We start from the raw sequence: 27366 nt of genomic DNA on the forward strand, positions 1-27366 counted from the left end.
AAAAAATATAATTATATTTATATAAATAATATATTTCACAAAAAAAATATTTTCGGTTATAATTGTGTAAGTAAAAATTTAAATGATCATTTTGTAAAAACAAATAGAAGAGGTGACATGGCAAAAATAGAGTTTCTCATTGGCCGATTATTTTCGCCTACGTGGACACTCTATCTAAGGCTTATATCCTCCTTTTATTACTTGTTTGATTCTTTTCTAAGTTTACAAATAATACTTTTTATTTGTGAAAGTTGAAAACCAACCCAATTTATTTTAGTATTTTATAAAATTATGATATTATTTACACTAAATATTTCTTTACAAACTATTATGTAAATAAAAAATATAATTTTATTTATATAAATAATATATTTCACTAAAAATATATTTTTGGTTATAATTGTTTAAGTAAACAGTTAAATGATCATTTTGTAAAAACAAATAGAGGAGGTGACATGGAAAAAATATAGTTTCTCATTGGCCGATTATTTTTGCCTACGTGGACACTCTATCTAAAGCTTATATGATATATTCTTTTCTAAGTTTACAAATAATACTTTTTATTTGTGAAAGTTGAAAACCAACCCAATTTATTTTAGCATTTTATAAAATTATGATATTATTTGCACTAAATATTTCTGTACAAACTATTATGTAAATAAAAAATATAATTATATTTATATAAATAATATATTTCACTAAAAAAATATTTTTGTTTATAATTGTTTAAGTAAAAAGTTAAACGATCATTTTGTAAAAACAAACAGGAGGTGACATGGCAAAAAAATAGTTTCTTTATTGGTCGATTATTTTCGCCTATGTGGACACTCTATCTAAGGCTTGTATCCTTTTTTTATTACTTGTTTGATGTGGCGAGCCAAGAAACTTCGTCGGAAACTACCAAAATGTCAAGAAGACCCATTAGTGACAATTAAGGTTGTGATTGGGGATTAGGGGTGTGATTGGCTATTGTTGTAGTTGCTCTCCACATCCACAATTATACCCACATCTCTAAATCTACATTAATCTTGATTTATATATTTTTTAAAGCTCACAAGTCTTGTTTTTAGTCCACAGCACTTCTTTAAATTTATGTCTTTATAATTGCTCTGCAGAGACAAATTCTTACAGCCCAAATTTAAAGACTTTTAAAAGTTAAAAATCTAAAGCCAAAACCAAAAAAAGTCACAGCAATATTTCTACAGCAAAAAAATGAAATTATAGTTCTTACCAATCACGCTCTAGACTTTCGAGACTTTGAAAGCTTTACAATAATCTAAAGTTTCTAAAGCCAATAAATTTATCAATCAGATTTTTGCTTTCCTTAAATTACTCAAAGCTCCTAAAATTAATCAAAGTCCAACTTCCCTTTCTATTCTCATGTTCCTTTGTTGTTTCTAAAAACTTGAATTCATGGCTTTAGAAAAGGGCAAATCTCCAAAATAGCAAATTTCTAAGTTTATATCATAAAAATAGCACTCAAAAACTAAAATGACCAAAATAGCACCTTTCTAAATTTATCTTTTAAAAATTTTAATTTTTTTATTTCAAAATTTGAAATCTTATCCCCAAAACCTCATTTCTCAACTTTAAACCCTAAACCCTAAACCCTAAACTCTAAATCCTAAACCCTAAACTCTAAACCCTAAACCCTAAACCCTAAATCCTAAACCCTAAACTCTAAACTCTAAACTCTAAACCCAAAATCCTAAACTCCACCCTTTAACTCTAAACCCTAAGTTTGTGACTTTTGATAAAACATTAAGTGATATTTTCGTGACTTTTGACCTTGAGTGCTAGTTTGGAACAAAAACTTGATTTAGTGTTATTTTTGTATTTTTCTCTTTAGAAAATATGTTTTTTCTTTAAAGTCACAGCCACAAAAGCAACAGCCAAACATTTTCTAAAGCCATTATGTTAAAAGTCTAAACAATAACAGCCCTAGACAAATGGCAAATGCATATAAGTGAGTTACACTCGCATGGAAGTGCTCACTTACATGCTGATTGGGAAGATATTAGACTAGAAAACGTCCAAAACCAGCCCAATTTATTTAAATATGATCAATTTATAGTCGGCAAATATGATCGTGCAGAAATATATAGTAGTAACTTCTTTTTAATTAAATACCATACCTAAACGACCTTTTTGTGCTAAAATCTTCATTTTTGACATTTGGCAAACAGACTGTCGACGGATGACGACATCTTGCTGAGAAACTCTAATCGAATTTTGCCCCAAATTTCGATTTCACTCTTTCTCGACTCGAGTTTAAAGAGATTGCTGAGTTTATGACTTCAAACGACGTCGTTCGAGAGATAGGGTTTTAAACGATTTTGTCCGTCTCTTGTTAATAATCACAAAGTACAAAACGGCGTAGTTTGTTTCATTTTTGGGTAAAAATTCGAATTTATCAGTCTTTTTCTTTGCTCTTTAGCGCTCACTCAAAAATGTTCTTTCTAGATTCGCAGGTGCAAGACTCCGATCATCTTCTCCGTGAACCTGTGGCGGGGGACCTTAACCATCTATCTCCGCCATGTGCCAACGGCCACCGATCCACAGTTTCTCTACGTACAGACCAAGGCGGAACGTTCTGCTTCCTCTGCTTCTCCGATCTCGTCTCCAATCCACGCGCCTCCACCGTCCATGTCTCCTACGCGCTTCACCAGCTCTCAATCGCCCTCTCCGAGCCTATCTTTCTCCGAAATCTACTCTCCTCACACGTTCGCTTCCTCGTATCGCCTCTCGTCAACGCTCTCTCAATCTTCGATGATGCTCCGATCGCGAGCCAGATTATGGATACGATCTCTCTTCTGTGTTCCGCTGAGGAATGTTCCATCGGCGAGGAGTTTGTGGAGAGAGTCTCTGCTCAGCTCTCTTCTGGTGCCTTGGGTTGGAGCCGACGACAGCGTCACATGGTATTGTTGCCTTTCCAGGGTTTCAATTGGGGATTCTAGCTGAGGTTTTCATCTGATTGATTAGGTTTAGATGTGCAATTGCAATTCTTCTGATTAGGTTTTGATCTGTAGTTGCAGTCATTGTGAATTTTCTGAAAATGCGATCTCTCATACGTATTGCCTTTTTAGGTTTTAATTTCACTATAATTGGGGATTCTCGTTGAGACTAGTGCATCTGATTGATTAGGTTTAGATGTGAAATTGCGAATCATCTGATTAGAAATGAAATCTCTCATACGTATTGCTTAATGTCTGTGTGTTGCAGCTCCATTGCTTTGGAGTTCTTCTGAGCAGTGAGAAGATAGACATCAATTCTCACATAAGAGATAAAGAATCTCTTGTTTGCCTACTTGTTGAAGGTCTTCAGTTACCTAGGTAATGTGGATAAGCCACCTGACAGCCCTTTGTTCTTTATATCTTGTGTGTATGAGGCATGTTGTGATTTATCTTTTCTTTGTCATGCTAGTGAGGAGATCCGCGGTGAAATCTTTTTCGTTCTGTACAAATTCTCTGCTCTACAGTTCACAGAACAGGATGTTGATGGAGCTGAGGTTCTTTCTTCACTGTGTCCTAAGCTCTTATCCCTATCCTTGGAAGCTCTTGCTAAGACGCAGAGAGATGAGGTTCGTTTGAATTGTATAGGTTCGTATAAGTTTCTCTACCTATCTGCTACATTCTTATGTGGTTAACATATATTTTAATGCCTTGCATTCATTAGAAGTTTGCTATCTTTTAGCTAACGTAGATTTTGAAACTTTGTAGCCCTTTTGACCACATTGGCCCAGCAAGGTCTCTTAGCAAATTCACGTACAAGTCCTGTCAGCAGCATGAGCTTGGATGAAGTGGATGATGACCCCATGCTGACGGCTGAAACTGTAACCGCCTGGCCTTGTTTAGATATCTTGTTTGCTGAAGCCATCAAAGGTCCGTTGCTTTCCACTGACAGCGAGGTGCAAATAAAAACCCTTGATCTTATCTTCCATTATGTGTCCCAAGAGAGTGTTCCAAGCAAACAGATTCAAGTTCTGGTAGAAGAAAATGTTGCTGATTATATATTTGAGATACTGCGGTTATCAGGTAATGACAGCCTCCTCGATAACTGTGATCAGAACTTTTATCTTGATGCATTGGACTTCAATAAAGTTGTGAATAGAAGAAAATAACAGTTTGTTCAATTAGTCTACAAACTCGCCTTCAATTATAATTTCTGTTTGGCTCCTTTCTTTTTCTCTCTTACCGTTTTGTCTTTTGGAAGCTCACATCTGCTCGAGCATTGATAGATTAATGTATCTGACTGACGAACTCATTTTCATGAACAGAGTGTAAAGATCATGTCATCAACTCATGCCTCAGAGTTCTTGATTTGTTTTCCCTAGCCGAGCATTCCTTTCGGAAGAAACTTGTTATTGGGTTTCCTTCAGTCATCCAAGTGCTTCACTATGTAGGCCAAGTTCCTTGTCATCCTTTTCAAATCCAAACACTAAAGCTTGTTTCTAGCTGTATTTCTGATTTCCCTGGGATTGCTTCTAGTTCTCAAGTTCAGGAAATTGCTCTGGTTCTGAAAATGATGCTTGAAAGATATTATTCTCAAGAGATGGGATTATTTCCGGATGCCTTTGCAATTATCTGCTCAGTCTTTGTTTCCCTAATGAAAACCCCATCTTTTGCTGAGACTCCAGATGTGTTTAAATCATTGCAAGACTCGCTAAGACATGCCGTTTTGGTCTGTCTTAGTCTCCCTGAGAAAGATTCAACTCAGATCTCGCATGCAGTCTACTTACTCAATGAAGTATATGCATACTGTACTTCACCAACATCCATAAACAATACTGGTTGCATTGAATTAAGACAATGTGTTATAGATGTGTGTGTATCACATCTACTACCGTGGTTTCTTTCTGATGTCAATGAGGTCAATGAGGAAGCAATTCTTGGCATAATGGAAAGCTTTCACTCCATTCTTCTTCAGAATTCAGATGTTCAGGCCATGGAGTTTGCGGAGATACTTGTTTCAGCAGATTGGTTCAGCTTTGCATTTGGATGTCTAGGAAACTTCTCTAGTGATAAGATGAAACAGAGGGTATATCAGATGCTCAGTTCCCTTGTCGATGTTCTTCACAGACAGAAATTGGGGTCGCATATCAGAGATTCTCTTTTCTGTCTTCCTTCTGATCCACAAGATTTGCTGTTTTTGCTCGGGCAAGATAGTTCCAACAATCAAGAGTTGGCTTCTTGCCAGCTTGCAGCTTTGGTTATTTTCCATACCGGTTGGATACACAATGACAGGTGACTTATGCTTTTCATTTCGAATTATGTTTTTGGATGGACGAACTAAGGATCTGCAATTTGTTTCTCTCTTCCTTATGTTCTTTTGCATCTTTTGCAGGCTTGCGGATGATAAGCTTGTTTTCGCTTCTTTGGAGCAATACATTCTTGTCAACAGGATAAGTTTAATCTCGGATTTTCCAGCTGTGCTGCAACTAGTGAATCTATATAGTCTTTGCAGGAGTCTTCAAAACAAGCGATACCAGATATCTTACAGTCTAGAAGCCGAGAGGATAGTCTTCCATCTACTAAACGAATATGATTGGGACTTGGGATCCTGTGATATTCATCTAGAATCGCTCAGGTGGCTTTTTCAACAAGAAAGTATCAGCAAAGGTTTAACTTACCAGATCCAAAAGATTTCCAGGAACAATTTAATTGGAAAAGAAGTTCACAATGTATATGGAGATGGCAGACAGAGATCACTCACATATTGGTTCGCAAAGATGATATCAGAAGGAGACAACTATGCCGCAACTCTTTTGGTTAACTTGCTGACCCACCTTGCAGAGAATGGAGACAAAGAGAGTGATGTTATCTCAATTTTAAATATAATGACGACGGTCGTTTCTAAATTTCCAACTGCCTCCAACCATTTATCCATGAATGGCATTGGCAATGCAATTCATAGACTCGTTTGTAGTTTTACAAACTCATCCATGGGAACATCTTTCCCTACACTACTTGTGCTAATATTCAACATTCTAGCTTCTGTGCAACCTGGAGTGCTCAAAAATGATGAATCCTGGAATGCTGTGTTTATTAAGGTGTGGCCACTTAACCTTTTCTCTACCAACACTGTCATCTTTCTAATCGAAGGTCTCATTGAATCCTTTTTGTTTTGTAGTTGTTACACTATTTGAGCTTGCGAGACACTGCCATAACACAGAACCATGAAGGTATGATGGTGATTGGCATTCTTTGCTTGGTTCTGTACCACTCATCACATGGAGCACTTTTGGATTCTTCAAGAATTATTATGGTGAATTCGTACTTGGTATCGGCAATCAACAATGTGGTTGATGTAGCTTGCTCAAGGGGTCCAGCATTGACTCAGTCTCAGGATGAAACTGAAATCTGGGAGGCTCTAGCATTCACATTACCTCTCTGCTTTTTCTCATTAAGAAGGTACGTAGCTTCTGAAGTTTGTGCACGCTGATAGATCCTACATCTAACGGTTCTGACTCCCATTTGGCCTTGTAGCCTGCAGATTGTTCTCGCTGGAGCTTTGGATTGGCAAACTTTCTGTGGCCCATCGAGCAACCTGGAAACACTACCCGTAGTCTGCATCCATTGCCATAATTTGTGCAGGTTGATGCATTTTGGAACACCGCAAATCAAGCTCATGGCCTCTTATTGTCTCTTGGAGCTGTTCACTGGACTGTCACAACAGATTGACATTAGAAAAGAGCAACTACGTTGTTCATCGAGTTACCTTAAATCAATGAAGGCTGTTTTATGTGGTCTGGTATTCTATGATGACATAAGAGTAGCTACAAACTCTGCGCTTTGTCTGTCCATGATAATAGGATGGGAAGACATGGAAGGAAGAACAGAAATGCTTAAGACCAGCTCATGGTACAGGTTTATCACAGAAGAAATGTCAGTGTCATTGGCCATGCCGTGTTCTGCATCAAATACCTTTGTGAACCACCACAAGCCTGCCGTCTATGTAACCGTCGCCAAGCTAAGGCTCAAGAACAAACCGGCGTGGCTGAGAAGTGTTTTTGATGAGTCTTGCATCTCTAGCATGATTCAGAATCTGAATGGGACGAATATCAGCAGCGAGATTGTGATTTTGTTTCGAGAGCTCATGCAAGCTCAGCTATTGAACTCCGACCAAGTAACCAAGTTGAATCTCGTATTCCTGGTTAGTAACTTCAGATAAGGCTAATAATAAAGTTTCAATACAGTTCATAACTATCTCGTTTGACAATACTGCAGGCAAGCAGAAAACAGATGCAAAGGAATGGGACTCTAGACGCGACAGTTGAAGAACAAATGCAACGGACAGTTTCATCAATCCATGATCATGGTGAAGTCTGCAGCTATCTTGTTGACATGATGCTATGTAATTCTTTTGGACACACAAGTGGAAGCGAAGCAACATGCACTCAGAAGAAGAAACAGGTTCTCGCTGAAATGGAACAATTCTCCGAACTATTATCAACAAGAAGAGATTATGTTACTGATTCAAGGCCGTGTCAGGTCTATACAAGACAGAGAAAGAGGATACATGCAAAATGAGACAAATGGTGAAGAAGAGCAGATCTCTAGTGTTTGTACAGGTTGCATTGTGCATACTTAAGGTTTAGCTTTCTGATTTTGTTAACCAAAGTTCCATTTTATACTGGTTAGTTCTTGGTGTGGTTTCCACGTTTTATGAATATATAGACAGATATATGACACATCAGAAGGACTGTAAACGCTCGAACCTTTTCAGAGAGAAACTAATGAATCCACCTTCAATGGACACAAAGTTAGTAGTTACCTTATAAGAGAACCTACTTCTGCATAATACCCTTTCGGATACTATCAAAAACAGCTTTATTGGCAAGAATATAAACAAACACCTTAGGTTTATTTGCTCATGGGTATTCCGCTTCATACATTATACACGAGAAAACGGACATGAAAAAAATTTGAGTGAAAATCTTTAATTAATGGGATTTGCTCAATTTTTGCATAGCGATAGTGGTCTGGCTATGGAACAGTAATCGTTTTCTCCATGGAAAATTTCATGATTATGCTTGCTGGTTTGTTAAATTTTTTGTAAGTATGTGGATTATTGGTTCTCATGCAGTTTATCTCTCTATAATATGTTTAGGCGTGTAGCTTTGAGATTAGTCTTTGACATTCTCTGACAGGTCCGTTTCTCCAACAATATACACTACTTAACTTCCAATGCCTACCTACAAACTTCACATATTATGCTTGTCTACTGTATATGCCTTTTCTAGATTGTGGTATTACTTTTCATATTTAAACTTGTGGAATCGGTATGAGGTCCTTTTGGGCCAAAACGTGATGGAATAATATCCAAAGAGTTACACTGATGAGACCGGATGAATTTCTAAGTACGCAATTGGGATCGATTAAAGAGCTGAGAACAAATGTTCTCATTGAGTTATGTGCTTTTATAATAGGAAAGTTTATTCAAACATTACATATTTTAGGATAATTGACTAGAACCATACAAATTTTTTTTTATTACTGCCATTTTTTTATACCAAACGTGCTCTTTTTTATGTTATGAAAAAAACATATTTACAAGAATGCCATTACTTTTTAGTGCCACATAAGCAAAAACCTGGCACCATATAGGAATTCGGTTCCGTGTTTTTATTAAGTCAGCCATAAAGCGCTATATACGTCGTTACAACTGAGTTATTGCTACGTAGCGGCTGAATTAAACAACACGGCTGACTTAAGAGAAAACAGCTGAATTAAGAACATAAGTCAGCTGTTAGTTACGGCTGAATTACAGAAATCTGGCTGATTTATGGGATAACGACTGACTTACGTACACGCATTACGACTGACTTATACATCGGCGATTTGATTTCTGGAAAATTAGGCTGAGTTATAGTTAAGACATGACTGAGTTATGTTTCCACGACTGAGTTAATGAACATCGACTGGCTGAGTTATTGAATTTACGATCGACTTATCATATGTTGTTACGGCTGAGTTATATTTAATCAGCCATAATTAGATAGATTAACAGTAAACTCAGCTTATTTACGGCTGACTTATTAGCGAAAGATTAATTACTAGAATAGTATTCGTTTGACGGCTGATTTATTTGACAATACGGCTGACTTATGAATTTGCATCCTAATTACGGCTGATTTATTAGCAAAAGATTAATTACTGAAATAGTATCCACGTTTCGGCTGACTTACATTGTACATGAGGGCTGATTTATTTAGGTTGAGTTATATATTCGTTTGGCGACTGACTAACCGATTTTCCATGTCATCAACTCGGATTTGCCATGTCATCACTAGTCTAATGTTACAACAGTAAAATAATGGTCTAAGTTATCTTTATTCTTCATCTTTTTTATCTATCTGTTTCATCTTATTCTTCATATTTCTCTGAGATCTTATAGATCTGGAAATTATTGTTTCCGCAACTAGGTCTATAAACATAGATTTAAACAAAATTGAAAATCTGAGACAGATCTACTGCAGTCGTCATCGTTTTCGATGATGATTGGTTAAAGAGAAGCTTCCTCTCCTCCGGTGTCATGTATGGCGGTCCGATATCCTGCAAGACTGCGTCCGACATCCTGCAAGAATGGTCCCTCTCTCATCGGATTCGTCGTCTTGCAGAAGAAGAAAGACTCAAAGAGAGAGATGAAGAACCTTAGTCCTGTAAATTTTAAGAAAAGGAGAGAGTTGAACAAAAAAGTAAGAAAATGAGAGAAGACGAAGAAGATGATGAATTTGAAAGCTGGTTTTATATGCTTGATGACTCAGATGGTGCGTCATCTGAATATGATAACTTTAGTTCATAGTGAGTCTCCAACACATACGTTATGGTTGAATTATGCATACGTTAGGGCTGAGTTATGCATACGTTACGGCTGAGTTTATAATTTCTTATAACTTTATAGTTCTAGAGTTTAGGGTTTGAAGTTCGAATTTACGAGAAGATTAAAGTTTTAATATTGTGTTCAAAAGATAAACTTTATAATTTTATAACTTTATAGTTCTACAGTTTAGAGTTTGAGGTTCAAATTTAAGAAAAGATTAAAATTTTATATTGTGTTCAGAGTTGAAGGAATGATTTTGTTCCCGCCTAAAACATTTTGTTCCCGCCCAAAATATGAAATGTCGCGAAACAAATTACACTCGATGGCTGAGTTATAGGAACATTACGGCTGGCTTATACTATTCAGATACGTTACGACTAAGTTATGCATACTTTACGACTGAGTTATGAATATGTTACAGCTGAGTTATAATCAAACTACAGCTGACTTATGCATACTTTACGGCTGAGTTTATAATTTTTATAATCTTATAGTTCTATAGTTTAGGGATTCAGGTTCAAATTTACGAAAAGATTAAAGTTTTAGTATTGTGTTCAGAGTTGAAGGAATGAGTTTGTTCCCGCCCAAAATATTTTGTTTCCGCCCAAAATACGAAACGCTGCGAAACAAATTACACTTGACGGCTGAATTATAGGAACATTATGGTTGGCTTATACCATTCAAGAGACAAATCAGTCGCATAAACAACATAGATCTAAGAACTCAAAAATCTGAGACAGATCTATAGCAGTGGTTGTCGTCTTCGATCATGGTCGGTTAGAGAAGAAGCTTTCTCTCTTCCAGTGTCATGTATGATGATCCGACATCCTGATGCTTCCTCTCTCATCGGATTCGTCGTTTTTTAGAAGAAGAAAGATTTAAAGAGAGAGAGATGAGGAAGCTAAGTTCCGTCAATTGTAAGAAAATGAAGGCTATAGTTTAGTGATTGTAAGAGAATATATATATAAGTGAACATATATCAACTGAATTTGAGTTTTAGGGTATATTTGTATAAATGATTATAAGAGAACATATATAAGTGAACATATATCAACTGAATTTGAGTTTAGAGTATATTTGTATAAGTGATTGTAAGAGAACACATATCTCAAGATCAAATTAAAGTTTCAACTTGAAAATTCAAGAAACTATACATATTCAGTTGATTTATATTCACATGATATTGATAAGATGATCTTCAATATAACTTTTTAAAGTACATGAATTCAGTTTTTTGGTTTTAGGGTATGTTTGGGATATGACTGAGTTATCTAAACGACACAGCTGAGTTATATAAACAATACGGCTGAGTTATCTAAACGACACGACTGAGTTATATAAACGATACGACGATTTGGGATAAGACGCTTGCGGAGACGATTTTAGAGTTGAATGAATGATTTTGTTGCCGCCCAAAATATGAAACGTCGCGAAAAAAAATTACACTTGACGGCTGACTTATAGGGCTGACTTATAGGAACGTTACGGTTGACTTATACCATTCAGATACATTATGGTTGAATTATGCATACTTTACAGTTGAGTTATGCATATATACGTTACGGCTGAGTTTAATTCTAAACCAACCCTAATCTAAAACCTAGAAACAAAAAAGCTTGCAGCCGTCGTCAACAAAATCTAAACCTAACTAAATCACCGTGTGTTTCTTCCACATCACGAGGCTGCAAGGTCATTATTGTCTTCTTCCTTCGCCGCTGCAGTCCCGTTACCACGAGAGCTCCAACGGTTTGTTACCTCCTACACCACCAAGCTCCTCTGCCTTGTCCACCTTCCAGTAACAAGAACAAATTCAAAACACAGAGAAAGAGCGAAAGAGATTGAAAGAGAGAGAGGTGACCAGTGTGGTGACAAGCGGTGCTGGTGGCGACTACGGTGAAGACGGAGACCAGCGAAGATGGATCTGAGAAACGGCAACAAGGATGACGTCGGCGAGTATAGATGGCGACGATGACGAGCTTAATATCCGTGACGACGGTGTAGACCAGTCTTCTTCAAACTTTTTTCTTCTTCTCCAGCAATCTTCTTTTCTTCTTTGACGTTTCTTCTTCTCTCACTTCTAAGATTTACAAACCAAATATACTAAGACATAAGAAATGAATGATGATGTATGAATCTTTCTTGTTTACAAGGCAGAAAGTGAGAGAGATGAAGAAGATCTGGGACTGTGAAGAACTCCCGAAGGAAAGAAAAGAGGAGAAGGAGACGTCAAGTAGAAGAGAGAAAGTGAAGAAAAAAAACATTTTAGACCATTAGATCAAAACTAATCAATGGTCAAAAATTGTAATCCTTGTACTAAAAAAAAACTAACGAATGAGAAAGAAGTTAGAAGATAACCCCAAGATGGATTTGTAGCCCTTAGATTAAAACAATCAATGGTTAATGTTTTAATTTTGTTGGTTAAAATTATATTTTATATTAAACTGTATTTTTGATAAAGTTTTAAATTTTAAAACTTGAATTTTATTATGTTGATTTTTGATGTGTGGTTTAAATATGAAGTTTTAAGTTTAGGGTATATAATTGAGTGAGTTTAGGGTTTGGTATATAGTGTTTTGGGTTTCGATTTAACATTTAAGATTATATTTTTAAATAAAAAAAATATTAGAGTTTTAACTTTTGTAGTTAGAATTTATGGTATATGATTAATTAAATTTTGTTTAAAGTTTGAAGTTTAATGTTTTATGGTATAAGTCAAAGCATGTGGTTTAGGATTTAGGGTTAAAGGTTCAAAATAGATGTGGTTTGAGATAATGTTTTAAAAATATTTAACTTTATAATTTTATATTTAATATTTGTAGTTTAAATTTTAAAATATTATAATTTTATATTGAAAATATTGAACTCTTAGACTAAAATCAATCAATGGTTATGAAAAAAGTAATATAATTTTAATTTTAGTTCTTTTCAATTTGTTTTAAATGGAATTTTAAATTAAAGATTATTTAAAAAATGATTAAAATTTGAGTTTAACTCTAGACTATAAACCTAAACCTTAAACTTTAAATAATAAAAATATCTCGGATTTAATGTTTAAAGATAAATTTTATAATTTTTACAACTTTATAATTCTATAGTTTAGGATTTGAGGTTTAGATTTAAGAAAATATTAAAGTTAGAGTCTTGTAACTAAGAATTGTATAAGTGATTGTAAGAGAACATATATCTCAAGATAAAGTTAAAGTATCAACTTCAAGAAACTATACACATTCAGTTGATTTATATTCACTTGATATTGATAAGATGATTTTCAATATAACTTCTTAAAATATTTGAATTCAGTTTTCCGATTTTAGGGTATGTTTGAGGTATGGCTGAGTTATGTAAACGACACGACTGAGATATATAAACGACACGGCTGAGTAGTGTAAACATAGCATAAATCACACACAAAATACATGAGTGAATTATGTTTTTTACATAGAAAACCAAAAATACAGGTTTTCTGCACCATTCCGGTGATAACTCGTCCATGTATCCAAGCTTCAATGAACTCCTATGTGTCGTCTCTGCTGAATCCGTCACCTCTTTTCGTCTCTGCTGAATCCGTCACCTCTTTTCGTCTCCTTCATTCTCTTTTTGTTCAATTTTATCTTTCACTCAGATCTGAAAAAAAATATTAGATTATCCAAATATGAGTATGAAATCACAAACAAACTTAATTAAATACATCCCACAATTGCCGATCTGGGTGTTTTTTGGAGTGTATTTGTCTTTTCTCCTCGGAATGCACACTTCTTATAGCTAGGTTTTCGGAGATTGGGGGGAAGTAACTCAACCACAACTGCATATATAAACCATCCATAAAAGAAAAGTAACTCAGCCACAACATAAATTAAAACTCAGCCACAAACTCGAAAAACACAGCAGAGAAGATGATTTCGGGCGATTGCAACAAAAAATATTTCGTAGAAACGATTGGAGACGATGATTTCGGGGAAGACGATATCGGAGAAGACAAGACAGAGAGTTAGTTCGAGGAAGAGGGAGTAAACATGATGTCGATGACGATTTTAGAGAAGAGGCGGTTAAGGTTCCTTTAGTTCTTCGACGAAGTTGTGTTGTATTGTTGTGTTTTTTTTTCAACGTTATGTAATTAAAGAGATGGTTGATTGTTCTCTATTGTTGATGTAGATACTTAATTAGTGATGTGTATTTAATGTTTAAAAATAATTTCAATAAAAAAAACTAACCAAATGCCCTTATTATCATTTACTAGGAGTATCCAAACATTCTAGTAATTTTTAAAAGATGTATAATACTCTAGTAATAAACCAACTTTTCTATAACATTCTAGTAATTTTCTCTTTATAATATCGTTTTCATTCAGTCGAGGTTCCAGTTGTTACATTGTCAAGTAAATTTGGGTAATTCATCTGTTAATTTTTTTTTTTGAACATTATCATCTGTTAATTTTAAAAATTGAGAAATTCACTTTATAAATTCCAATTTAAACAAGTGGAGAATAAAATATGATTATTTTCCTAGAAAATGAGTGATAGTTATTTACAATAATGCCTCTTGACAAGTTGACCCAGAAAAATCAAATATGGCAGCAAAAACACTTTGCCTAAAACTACCAAAACTTCAAGACCCATAAGTAACAACTAAGTCATCTACGGTTTTAACTCCAATACAAACCACAAAAACCCATAAGTGACAACTAAGATTTTATCCACATGGCCATTATAAATAAATGCATACAGATGAGCCATACTGATTATCACTCATCAGTAAATCAAGAAAGAATATTAAAATGGCGTCTTCCAAAGTATCTTCCATGCTTCTCTTTCTCTTTCTTCTCGTTCTTGTGTTTCACCAAATGGATAAAGCCCTTGGTGAACAAATCCAGCTCAGCAACCGCAAACTTAGTTAGTCTTTTACTCTTTTTTTGTATTTAAATAATGTCAGCGTTTTTATTTTAGGGAAATTACCTATAATAACATACATTTTGTGTGTAATGACTAGATTAACATACAAAAACGAAAAAAAGAAAGAAAAAGTGGGTTAAAGTCCAAAATGCCCAATCCATTAACTTAATTAAGCCAATTTAAAAAATAAATACTCCTAAAGCACAAGTAAAAATACAGTTATATTGACAAAAATAAAAGGTAAAAGCTTAAAAAATAAAAAAGTAAACCCAACGACAACTCTCTTTCCTATGACCCCAAGAACCCTAAATCCCCAAATTGTGAAATCCTCAAACTCTTGATTCTCTTTCTTTTTAACATGATTCCTCATCGATTCAGTCATGTCCCCCTCTCTACTCTACCATTAAAACATTCGATTCACATAGGATAATGAATCCGAAACCCAGTCGACGAACCCTAAATCCCCTTTCTGAAATTCACATTTCCGTCGATCTCAAGCCTTTCATCACTTATTCTCGTTGATTTCCACACTATTATAAGCTCATATCCGCTTCAATCAGTTTATTTCATCAATTCGTGCAATCAAAGGTTAGTCTCTGTCATTCGATTTTTATTTATTTATTTTTGGAAATCAATGAATTCCATTTTCTTCATCACAGAGTTCATATTAGTGTTTTTCGTCTTTACATATGTCGATATCAGTTTGGGTGTTGTTGTTGTTGTTCAGGTTTTAAGGAATCACTGTTCTTCTTGTTTTGTTCACTTTACTCTTTACAATGCAGAAGCAATCTTCTGGAAATATACAATCTATCTTTGGACCACCAAGGAATCGTTGGACAGTATCATCATAGTTTTTTTTTTTTTGGAAAAGGCTGCAAGTTCCATTGAATACTGATGATGTCTCTGGTATGGTGCGTCTTGTAAAAATGAATGCGTAGAGAAATATAGGAGGTATGAGTACTTTTTGTTTTGCAACAGATTAGGGGTTTAATATATTCTGCGTGTGGGTTTTTGTTACATAAATGCTGCATGTAGGTTTTTTTCAGACACTGGTGAGATGTTCCTGCAAGGCTGAGGAAAAAAAGTTCACATCAGCTAAAGATTTCAAAACTCAAAAGTGTGCCTAGAATGAGGATCCTGGTGACTGTGGTGTTTAAGCCGTGAAGTATATTGAGTGTAAGGCGATTGGTTGCGGTTTTGAGGACTTTCTGACTGGTGCATCCCGACAACGCGTATTAAGTTTGCTGCTGAGATCTATGATGAGGTTGCGGATATGTAGTTGTATTTCATCTTTTAGAAACCAAACTTATTTACTACTTTGTGGAATTGTGAAAATATCTTTATTTTCTTGTCCAATGGTTAATGTTACTTTACTTTGAAAGAGTCCTTGAAAGGGATATCAGAAAAGAGTAATGCATAGACATTGTCTAACCACGAACAAGAGGAACATTATCTTTTTTTGTTCAAAAAAAAAAAAAAACAAGAGACATATTGTCTAACCAGAAACAATAGTAAATGAGAATAAATTGTCTAAGCAATATGACATAGTTTACAATTGTGACCAACCGATGACAAATTGAACATTTATCTTTTTTTTCTTTGTCGTTTCTTATCGTGACTTGGAGAAGAAGAAATTTTACGGCTAAACCTAGGTTTTAGTAAATAGCAGCTAGTGGTGGTCGACTTTTGATTCAATTACTTAACATAAATTTATTAATTTTAATTAGTTAACTGGAATTTTTAATTATAATTGGCTCAATTATCAAACCGGAATCTGCATGGTTAAAAAGTCTGTTACTACATATTACTCGTAAAGATCTGTCATAACGTACAAAAAGTATTCTAAAATATAGAGTTAGTTCTGTTATCAATTTATAAGTCTGCTGCGAAGCATACTTATTCGAAATGTTTACCGTTTATAAACGAATAAAATATGTCTGCCATTTCGAAAACAAAATAATCTGCCGAACTACGAACTATAAAAAAGTCTACCAGAAACTTTTTTTTGCTGTGTGAAAGTATTCCACCTATTAAAAATCTGATATCATACAATAAAAATCTGTCATATAAAAGCTGCCAGCGAAAAAAAAATCTGCCAATGAAAATAAATCTATTTTAACGTATGGTGGACTTATTCCTAAAAGTCTTTAACCATTTTTAGTCTGTTTTGATAAGTTTATGGTAGATAATAAATCTGCCAGAGACTAGAAAAACTGTTATCTCGTATCACAGATTTCATTCGACAAACTTATTTATTTGTGGCAGATTTTTGATGATGCGGCAAAAACTAATAATGACATTTTTGGTAAATATGTTTTTTGTTAATAAAGACAGGAAGGATATTATGGGTATGAAAAATAGTCTAGTAATTAAAAGAAATTATAAGCTAACCTAGTAATAAAAAGATGAATTAGTGTTATTATAGTAATCTTTCCTTTATTTTATTAGCTTGGTTTATTGAGAAGTTGTAATAAAAAATTTGTTTTTGGTTATCTTTCATTCCGCGTTTTTGTCATTAATTTTTTTTAAATGGTATAACAAACTCACATATATTTTATAAAATTTTGATTGCTTTTAGTTTATATTCTAAATAAATTATTTTAATTTTAAAAACAAAAGATAAAATCGATATAGTTTTGTTTACTGTTCTAGAGCAAAATTTACTTTAAAAATGAAAAAATAAAGCAAGTTTCATTGTACCTTGAAAGGATTTTGAGTTGGGATTATCCGAATGGATAGACAAATGACTTTACGAAACTTTAACGCTAAATCACATAGGTGTAATTAACTCGTTTGGGTGTTTGTTGTGCAGAAGAGACAGGACATCATCAACTGACAGCAGGGCAGAGGCGTGTTCTTGCGAGATTTGATCACAAGAGAGCGGCCGACTGGTTCCGTAAGGGCGCAAAAGCTGTTTGCAAAATCTACTGTCCCCCTCCACCGCGTTGAAGGTTTTCCAAGGCCAAAACATATGATCTCACGATGTCTGGATAAATGTTTCACAATTTGTCTATATAAATGTAATTCTGAAATTTTCTTGCAAAATAAAAGAGATTCTGCCACTCGGATGATGGTATGATTATATGTTGTTATAAGTTTTACTGTTGTAAATTGTTTCGGTTCTAATGTTATATAAAGTTTATATAATCCTTATGCATCATTTACAAGGTTAAATATGTAGTAATATAAGTTATACATACTCTCGGAGACAATTTTAGAAACACTTTTTAGTACGGTGCATGTATAATAGAATCACCAATGGTGACTTTTAAAATGGCAATATTTAAAATGGTTCAGGTTTTCAACGAGAATCATTTGGCGGCAATATGAATAAAGATACTCAAGTCAACTCGAAAACCCTCTGGTTAGAAGCAGAAATCAAGCGGACCGAACTCTAGACAGTGGCCTATGTTTCAACGAGCTGGCGGTGTCAATATCCAAACTCAAAATGATGATGGCGCAGGACAGGAACGCTTCGTTTACTTTAACTAAAGATATTGTGTCCTTAGAAGAAATTGCCAAGAGACGTTGTGGCATAAGGCCTCTGTCTGTGGAAGAATCATCATCTGCTGCAAGTGTTCCTGAAATGAGACTGGTCATGATCATGAACACTTAACAGCTTCAAATCGCTTATTTTTGCTGCAAGAATATAGATCTGCAAAAAAATCGTGATGATAATGTTATATCAGAACAAGAAAATAGCGAGACTTGGAGCTCAGATGATCGTGTTGGAGCGTTCTTTTATGGTTTATGCCTCGATATGGTGCGCTGAGGACAGGGGATATCTTTATTTAAGGACTCAAAATAAGCGAAATATTTGATACCTACTGATTACATTTTCTTGATGACTAAAGCTGGCTCCATCGTCTTGCTTATGACCTTCACGTGGTATTGGCAGCTTCTACATTTTTCCGAGACATAAGATGAATCAAACGAATGGTTCAGCAAAGTTACAAACGCGAACTTCAGTCTGGAAATCAGGAAATTCTACCTTTGAGAAAGACATTCTCTGAGTCGTTTTAACATATCTTAATGGGCTATTTATTCGGCCCATGTTAAACTCTTTAAGAATTTCACTCTGTTTAAAAAAAAAAAAAAAAAACCCAACACCGTCGCTTCTCCTCCGTTATCCCAGTAACCAAAACAACCTCTCATTCTCCGTGTACTCTTCCATTTCTAGAGCAAGCTATTCCATCTCTTTCTAGTCAAGTTCAATCAGTGAGCCCCTTCTCTCTAATGTTGTTTGATGTTATGAGGATAACACAAGGAACATGAACATGACAATTACTACTCTTTGTTTCTCGTTTTAGTGAACCTTGCTCATGTCTCTTCTTGTTCTTGAATAATTTGATTGACAAAGGCTTTAGCTTTCATTACATATAATTAGAATTTGATCACTTCTTGCGTAGCTTATAGTTGTATGGATATGGAACAATTCTTGTTTTTTTTTTTTCCATGGAAAATGTCGTGATTATGCTTTGCTGGTTTGGTTAAAAGCTGATATGTTGGGTTCTTTGTTCTTATGATGATTCTATCTCTCCGAAGCAATTTGTAGCTTGGAATTCTAAATCTATCTGTTCCATTTCGTCTACTAGTGAAGCAAATAAATATTTTGTTCAGCCTCTAATCTATATAGAATTTCCACATATGTATACAAAGAGATTTCATTTTCTTGATTATGATTTGTGTTTCTTCTTCTTTCTTCATTTTGGATTCAGTTTTAGGTTGCGAAAATGGCATTTGCTAGGGCAGCGAGACGACCCATTGGAGTCTTATTTTATAGTGCTAGTGCTAGTGGTAGATTTAGTTCAGGAAACGAGTACTCTACTGTGGCGAGCAAGCTAGAAAGTCTACTGTCACATACAAAGAGCTTTGTATCGCCTGGATACGCAAGCCCTTTTCGTGGTTTTGGGAATTTCTTGAGGAGTTTTAGCTCAGAGTCTCCCGCTGTATCTGACCAGATGAGCCTCATCAAGCAACTGAGGCAAAGAACTAGTGCTCCCATTAAGGATGTTAAAGCCTCTCTAGTTGAATGCAACTGGGACATTGGTACAAAATAAATTGTGTTTCTTTTCCTGCGGTTTTGGTTCTGTTTCTTGATCTCTAACAAATGGGATTTGACACAGAGGCTGCTCAGAAAGATTTGAGGAAGAGAGGAAAAGTATTGGCTTCTAAAAAGTCTTCACGGACAGCTGCAGAGGGTATGCTTGCGGTTGCTCAGAATGATGGTAAAGTTGCTGTCATTGAACTAAACTGCGAGACAGACTTTGTTGCTAGAAACGACATTTTCCAGTACTTGGTTAGTAGTGCCATTAGAATATTTCACATTTAGTGTTTGCTCTTCTCTAAGACCAACATGTTTGCAGGCTTTAGCCATGGCTAAACGTGCTTTGCTGGTTGAAGATAGTTCTCAGCAAGTTTCTGGTGTCTTCCCATTTGGAGGTCAGTTTTTTATGTTTCTTGTTTTCTATGGTATCCTTAAACATCATATGGCCTTCTCAATGTTGTTTTCTGCTTTGCACTATCTGAGTTATCGATATATCCAATTCAGGATTTGAAGCTTAATCTCGATCATCCCAAAGTGAATGGTGAAACCACGGTTTCAAACGCTGTTACAGAAGTAGCTGCGATAATGGGTGAGAATGTCAAGTTCAGGAGAGGTTTCTTGATGTCAAAACCTTCAGCAGGTGTCCTCTCTGCATATCTCCACACAAGTCCCCAACCAGGTACAAGTTGTCATTAATCTCTTCTTATGGTTTATTTTGGTGCATGTCTAACTTTATTGTGTTTATATATGAAAACAGGGTTGGGTCGTATAGCTGGGATTGTATCTCTCGAGGTAGAAGGTGGAAATACTCAACTAGAGGCTGTTCAGCGTGTAGGCTCAGAAATAGCCATGCATGTTGTAGCAGCAAAGCCTTTGTTTTTAAGCAAAGACCTTGTTTCTTCAGAAGCATCTGATGAACCGGTTGCTCAATCTGCTTGAAGGTGTGGACATGGTGGTTAGCTCTTTCTTTTGGCACACCCATCACTCACCCACGTGGTTTCTAACTTTCTACGCGGGCTTCAGATTTACAGAATGTTGGGCTTTACTTTCTCTCATATTTTGTTGGTATGAAAACGTAAGATGGTGCACATTGCTTCTTCTTCAGTCTTAGGCTTCAGCCTTGTGACAAAACCATGTCTTGTTTAGTTCCTTTACAAAAAAAAACTTCATATCTCTGCCCACTATCTCATGAATTGTGCTTGTAAGTTGTGACTGGGCCTAAGTGTTTTTCTTTCTTTTTTTTTTTTGATCAAAACTGAACCGAAATAAAAGATACATAAATGTCAATAGTATCGCAGCTTGGATAAACGTGCCCAAGAACGCTTCTTCACCATATACATGATATGGAAGGTGAGAATTTTCTCCTCTAGGTTCGTCACCGCCTCGTTTCCGTCAGAGCTTCTCCCGATGTCCAGCCATCTCTTCTTCAGTTCTATTTCTCTTGTACAAGGCCACCTTGAGAGTCTGTTCCTATCTTGTTTCTTGTTTCTTCTTTATTCTTTTTATGTTTGTAATAAGTTGCTAATGCAACATGTAAACTTTAAAAAGGTATGAATTTTGTTTGAGCTCTTTCTTTGTCTACTTTTAGGCGTTGTGGTTATTAAACAGAGAGACATGTCTATAAGCCTTATTGGGTCCATAGTTTTTGTCTTATACTTCTTCAAACTGTTTGTTGTTTCTTTCATCCAACAAGTACTATCTCAGCCATAATAATGTCTATCTTAAGATTGTTTTAAGATGTTGGTCTAACGTGTTGTGTGAAAAGTAAGCATTTTATTGTTAATTCAGTCTTTTTCCTTACGACTTTCTTAAGCGCTAGTTATCTGATTGGTCGCTCTATACTCTTAAGCCTTGTGGTTATCGCAAAGACAATTCTCAGTTACGATTCTTTTGTGTAAAGACATCTCTTAAGCTCTTGTTTGTCTTTTACTCCCATCCAACAAGTCTAATTTAAGCCATTAGTCATTTTTATCCATGTAAGGACTTTTCAGAGACTGTCTTAAGACATCTTTAAGCAGTTGGTTACTTTTTTTTTTTCCATCCAACAAGCCTTATTTAGGCTGTTAAGTAATAATCTCTTGATCCTTGTTAAGTATCTTTGTCTTTAAGACATTTTTAAGCCGTTGGTAGTCTTTGTAGCCATGTGACTTTCCAAATCCGTGAGTTGTTTTCGTATCAGCTATGTCTTCAAGACTGATTTCAGACATGGTTTTTGTCTTGAGAGCTTTTTCATACTGTCTTAAGCTGTTGGTCGTTTTTTTTTCCCATCCAACAAAACGTAAACCAAGCTCTAGTCTTTTTCTCAAGATTTCAGAAAATTTGACATTCTTCCATTGTCTTTGTATTAAGATTTGGTCATTATGTCCATCCAACTCAATAGTCTTTGTAGCCTTGTGGTTATCCGAGCAGAAAACAGTTTGTTCATAGTCTGTCTTAACACATCTTTAAGCCATTGCTTGTGTTTTTTTCCCCAACAAACAAGTCTTTAAGCCATTGCTTGTGTTGTTTCCCATCTAAGGACTTTTTCAGAGTCTTTTCCTAAGACATCTTTTAGCCATTGGTCCGTCTTTTTCATCCTACAAGTCTTATTTAAGCAGTTAAGTAAGAATCTTTGCGTTATGATTCCTTAAGCCATTGGTTATTATAACAAAAACCAAGCCATGGTCCTTTTCAGAAGACTCCTAAAGCCGTGTGCTTACATAAGATCATATTGTCGATTCATATTGTCAAGAAGCTTTGCTTTATGAATTTTTTTTAAAGCCGGTTGGTCATCAATACAGCATGTCGTTAGTTGATTTCTACCATCCAACAAGTATATGGCATATACTTTCTCAAGAGACTTCTAAGCCTGTGTGGTTAAATAAGAATCTGTGTTTGATTCATAGTCGTTGTCAAGAATCTTTAAGCCGTTGGGTGTCATTCTGTAAGTTGTTTTACCATCCAACAAGTCTAAATTGGATTCAAGTCTTTCTCGATAGGCATTTCTAAGCTGTGGGACATTTCTGGAAAGACTTCTTTTAGAGATTTTCCATAGCCGTGGTAGTTTTCATTTCATATCCGTCTTAAGACTGATTAGAGACAGTTGGTGATTCTATACATCCAACATGTAGTCTTCGTCTACTTTTAAGACTTGTGGGCTATATCAAACATAAAATAGGTCTTTTAAGTCTTTTGGTTCATGTAGTCTGTCTTGTGACTTTTTAAAACTGTCATTTTCTTCATCCAACAAGTATTCTCTCAGCCATTAGTCGTTTTTTTCATCTAATCTTTTTTTTTTTTAAGCCGCTGGTCAATCTTTCCATCCAACATATCTAAAAACGGATGAACCCATATTTTCTTTGTCTAGAGTAAAGAATTACTTTTCGATTCATAATCCTTGTTTAGAAACTGTGTGTTATGATTCGTTAAACCGTTGGCAGCCTTTGTCAAAAGACTTTCCAAAGCCATTAGTTGTTTTTGTATCACAGCTGTCGTGAAGACAACTGTTCATTCTTTCCATCCACCAAATTACAAACCAACTCATCATAGAATTTTGTCTTGAGAGCTTTTCAGACTTTGTCTCAAGTCGTTAGTCGTTTTTTTTTCATCCAACAAATCGCAAGCCAAGCCATAATCTTCGTCTAGACTTTTTACAAAGCAGAAACTGTTTTCGATTTAGTCTTTATGCTAAGACTGATTTCAGATAATTGGTCATTCTTCCTTTTTTTTATTTCTTAAGATTTGGTCACTATATCCATCCGAACTCATAGTCTTTGTATACTTTTAAACCTTGTATTTATCAAGCAGACATAGTTTTTTACGTCTTGTGGTTCATAGTCTTTGTTCCAAGACTTCTTCATCAAGCTGTTGGTCGTTTTTTTATTTTCCATCAAACAAATCTTCTCTTTGTCTGTCTTTTTTCCATCTATGAACTTTTTTTTTCTGTGCCGCTGGTCATTTTTCCATCCAGCATATCTAAAAACCTGTCTTTTGCCAAGAGTCTTTTTTAAGACTTCTTTAAGCCGTTTGAACTCTTTTTTTCCACCAAGGACCCCTTTTCTAAGCAATCCAATATTGTCTTTTGTGTAAAGACTTTCTGTTTCAGACTTGTGTCTTACGCTTATTTCAGCTGTTGGTCGTTTTTCTTTCTATCCAACAAATCGTAAACCAACTCATTCAACTTCTAGTCATTTTCTTCTTATAAGCCTTGTGGTTTAGAGGCAAAGAAAGTTTTTTAGCATTGCGTTTCAGAGTCTTTGTCTTAAGACATCTTTAAGCTGTTGGTCGTTTTTCCGATCCAACTAGTCTTATTAAAGCCAATAGGTGTTTTTCTAAGCCGTGGGTCATTTTTTTTTCTCATCCCCATGTAGTCTTTGTCTTAACGACTGTTAAGCATGAACTACTAACCAATAGATTCCGAGTCTTATTTTCCATCCCCATAACATACTTTTTTTAGACATGCACTACCAACCAAAAGATTCCTTATGGGACAATGTTACCCAAATAAAAATCTGACATAACACTATTAGACTAGTGCTGCTAGCCAATGATCATTTTGAATTCCATCCTCACAAAGACAGAAATTTTAAAAACAAAAACAAACTTGCTTTTTTATTTCATAGACAGAGAAATTACCTTGGTGACGATGGTTTCATGCAGAGTAAGCTTCCAGGTATGTAAAGAAGTAACTCTGGCAGAAAAAAAAGGTAAGTGGGTTTCCTCCTCCAACCGATACTATCAACAGATGAAGGATTAACACGAACCTTACAAAACCCTAATTAACATATACAGAGACGTACCTCGACGAGGAGTGAGAAACCATTTCAGGCGGAATCAACCTTCAAAATAAAACCAAAACAATCTAATCAAGATCTTTCCAAGAAGAAAAGATTGGAGACCCATAAACAAAATCACGATCAAAGAGTACTCGAAACTTAGAAATCCTCAACCAAATTCAGGATTTACAGAGAGCGAAACACTTACTAATCATAAGACCGTAATCGGATTTTCCAGTTTTGCAAATCTTTGAGGAGTCAGAGAGAATTTAGAGAATTTAGTCTAAATTCATATATGTCTACCGATAGAACTTTCCCTTAGCTTAAAAATCTTGCAGCAAAAAATCTTTTCAAAATTAAAATACGGCCATAGAAAACTTTATTTTCAGAGAAAAAAATAGTGTTTTACAAAGGTATAGTAAAATAATCTACATCAAACGCCAAAAACATAAATTCACGACTCATTTCAATCACCCCCGAATTGACAGAGTAAATCATTTATGCTTTTGGCGAAGACGCGTTTTCTAACGATAATAATCTAAATTATGTGCCAATTGATTTTGAATCGAACCGGGCCTGCATTTTCCACTCGAAACCGTACCTGACATGCATTTCCTAACAATTTTGAATTAAACCGGTCCTGTGTTTCCTAACGGTTAAAACCAAATCGGTCTTGAATATTTTAACGATGTCGACACTTATACGATGCCGTTTTTGTGTCTCTTAAACCAAACCGGTCATTTGTTTCTTTGTGTTGTTGAAGTAAAGAAATTTTAGTTCTTGGAATTCTATTTGTTTTCATATCTTTCACTCAAAATATTTGATTTGTTTAAGTTTCATAAACATCAAGTTTTGATTTATTACACTTAAAATGAATTTCAAACTACATGATAATAAACACACCGTTTTCTATTTGTTAAACTGGTGTAATGAACCTTTGGCTTTCTACTCGTTTTTTAAACGTACGTGTTCTTTTTTAAACTGGTGTAATATTCACTGATCTATTTTTCTATAATGGCCACCCTCTTGTCTCCTCTGCTTTTTCACCCACTCCAGGTCGCCTTTTGTATCTGACTTGAGATCTGCATGCAGAATCGTGCTTCCTTTCACCAAAATGAAACATTGGCTTAGGGCATTATTTCTTGGGAAATTGGGTCATATAGCCACACAAAAAAACCTAATTCACTATCTACACAATTTCCCTAACAGATCTATATACGTCGTTACCTTTCTATATTAATACTGTGTTTCCTCTTATGTCAACCGGTGAAACCTGCAGCACAAAAAATAATTTTTGATGTTAATTATTAGGTGTAAAACAGTAAATTGTGGCTTACCTTTCTCCACATCTTCCTTTTTACTTATCTAGGTAATTTCGTAGAATTTGAAAGGTCTTCGGCACCGAGTGGAGTAACCCTGTCGCCTCCGCCTGCTTCTCATCGATTTTTGACATCTCTTTCGCTATTATAAACTTCCGCCTCTACTCCGCTTCTGAAGTCGGCTCCCAATCGACGGCGTTAAGTCCGCAGCGGCGCCTCCCAACAACCCGTGTCTATTCCATTTAACAAACTCGATTCTTCTCGGATCTCTTCACCCACGGTAATTAAGTTCTTGGGTTTTAACCTTCGCTTCTCTTCATCTCATGTTATTTTCTTTTCTATTTCGGATATAATCGGAACTAGGATACTATAACTATTAAATCTAAAACCTTTTCAACTTTGAATGTCAGATCTGTTAGATAAATTGGCCTCTACAATTTATAGTCGGTTGGGGTTCCCCCTGTATGTTCTTATTCTTTCTTAAGTTTGAGTTGCTGTTTTTTTTATCAGATATACATATACATAATCTTGTTAGATTGATTGTTGTGTGGTATAGCATTTGCATTACATAGTTGTTTTGTCGTTTGTATATAGTATGGTTTGTTGTAGATATATTCCATGTGAAGTGAAATAGAATTAAATATAAATGCACGCTATCTACTTCATATGTAATTGTAGATTTATATCTTATGCATTTCCATTCGTTATCCATACTTGTTTTGTTTTACATAAAAATTAATTTCTAATATACAATAGTATAGCTTCCTCCGTACTCACTATTTTCCCTACTTATTTTCATCTGTCAGGTTTGGCATAGACGAGTTAGGCATTCCAAGTGGATTGTTTGAGATAGGGTTTGAACCCACTGAAAAGAAAAGGGTTAACAACTATTTCAACCTCCGTTGGATTGAGGTGATAAAGAGTGCATTATAGGATGAGGACCTGGCGATGTTGAATGCGTCACAGTTTGGGCAAGTCTTGCAGATGCATTGAATTCATATGCTATTGATATGTCTTACATGGTTTCCATTCCATATTATTGTTATACTATACATTTTATTTAACATTTACTTTGTTATATGGATCCTAATGGAAGATTTAGGCTGCCAAGTAGATTGTTCCAAACTGGATTTGAGCCATGTGGTGAATATATTTTTATCTATATGTAATGATGCAATGTGTATATAAGTAGAATAGATCGTAAAATGGAAAGACCATACATGTGAAATGAAATATATATATGATCTTTACCATTTATATTTTTGTTGTTGTTGCGGTATCATTGATATGAATCTTAGTTTATGTGTATTGATCAAAACTAGCATTTAAAACTCAATTTTATCACTTCGTTTACCAGATCAACATAAGTGTAAACTTCACACAAATTTCGTTAACCACATCTACATTTGTTTTTTGAGTTTAGGGTTTATATTTGAGTTTAGGGTTTAGTAATTAAGGTTTAAAGTTTAGAATTTAGAGGATGAGTGAAATTGGGGGTTAGGTTTATGATTTAAAGAAAATTAATAACTTTACAT

General features: G+C 35.1%; 2 protein-coding genes and 2 long non-coding RNA genes across 6 annotated transcripts; 3 read left to right on the top strand and 1 right to left on the bottom strand.

Annotated features, from left to right (window-relative positions):
• Nucleotides 1-2422: 2422 nt before the first annotated feature.
• On the top strand, nt 2423-7740 carry LOC106328220 (protein PRD1). Its single transcript, XM_013766617.1, has 9 exons — nt 2423-2918; nt 3223-3332; nt 3424-3599; nt 3720-4034; nt 4277-5243; nt 5344-6049; nt 6130-6410; nt 6486-7152; nt 7227-7740. Exons 1-9 carry the CDS (start codon nt 2451-2453, stop codon nt 7527-7529), a joined length of 3993 nt encoding a protein of 1330 aa, XP_013622071.1. The 5' UTR covers nt 2423-2450; the 3' UTR covers nt 7530-7740.
• Nucleotides 7741-14578: 6838 nt separating this feature from the next.
• Nucleotides 14579-16130, top strand: LOC106331765. Of its 2 annotated transcripts, XR_001267947.1 has the most exons (3): nt 14579-15299; nt 15494-15662; nt 15747-16130. It is a non-coding gene; the product is annotated as an uncharacterized LOC106331765 (long non-coding RNA). The 2 variants fall into 2 exon arrangements; XR_001267946.1 differs by having other exon boundaries at nt 14579-15662.
• Nucleotides 16131-18827: 2697 nt separating this feature from the next.
• On the top strand, nt 18828-20969 carry LOC106333143 (elongation factor Ts, mitochondrial-like). The gene is made up of 6 exons (XM_013771617.1): nt 18828-18929; nt 19430-19760; nt 19838-20010; nt 20078-20173; nt 20263-20437; nt 20516-20969. Exons 2-6 carry the CDS (start codon nt 19445-19447, stop codon nt 20695-20697), a joined length of 942 nt encoding a protein of 313 aa, XP_013627071.1. The 5' UTR covers nt 18828-18929; nt 19430-19444; the 3' UTR covers nt 20698-20969.
• Nucleotides 20970-24179: 3210 nt separating this feature from the next.
• On the bottom strand, nt 24180-24803 carry LOC106334341. Of its 2 annotated transcripts, none has more exons than XR_001268587.1 (3): nt 24721-24803; nt 24537-24575; nt 24180-24427 (listed from the first exon to the last, which is right to left on the bottom strand). It is a non-coding gene; the product is annotated as an uncharacterized LOC106334341 (long non-coding RNA). The 2 variants fall into 2 exon arrangements; XR_001268588.1 differs by having other exon boundaries at nt 24501-24575.
• Between the last annotated feature and the right edge of the window lie 2563 nt (nt 24804-27366).

Source organism: Brassica oleracea, chromosome C3 (assembly GCF_000695525.1).
Source record: "Brassica oleracea var. oleracea cultivar TO1000 chromosome C3, BOL, whole genome shotgun sequence".
Lineage (NCBI taxonomy): Eukaryota > Viridiplantae > Streptophyta > Magnoliopsida > Brassicales > Brassicaceae > Brassica > Brassica oleracea.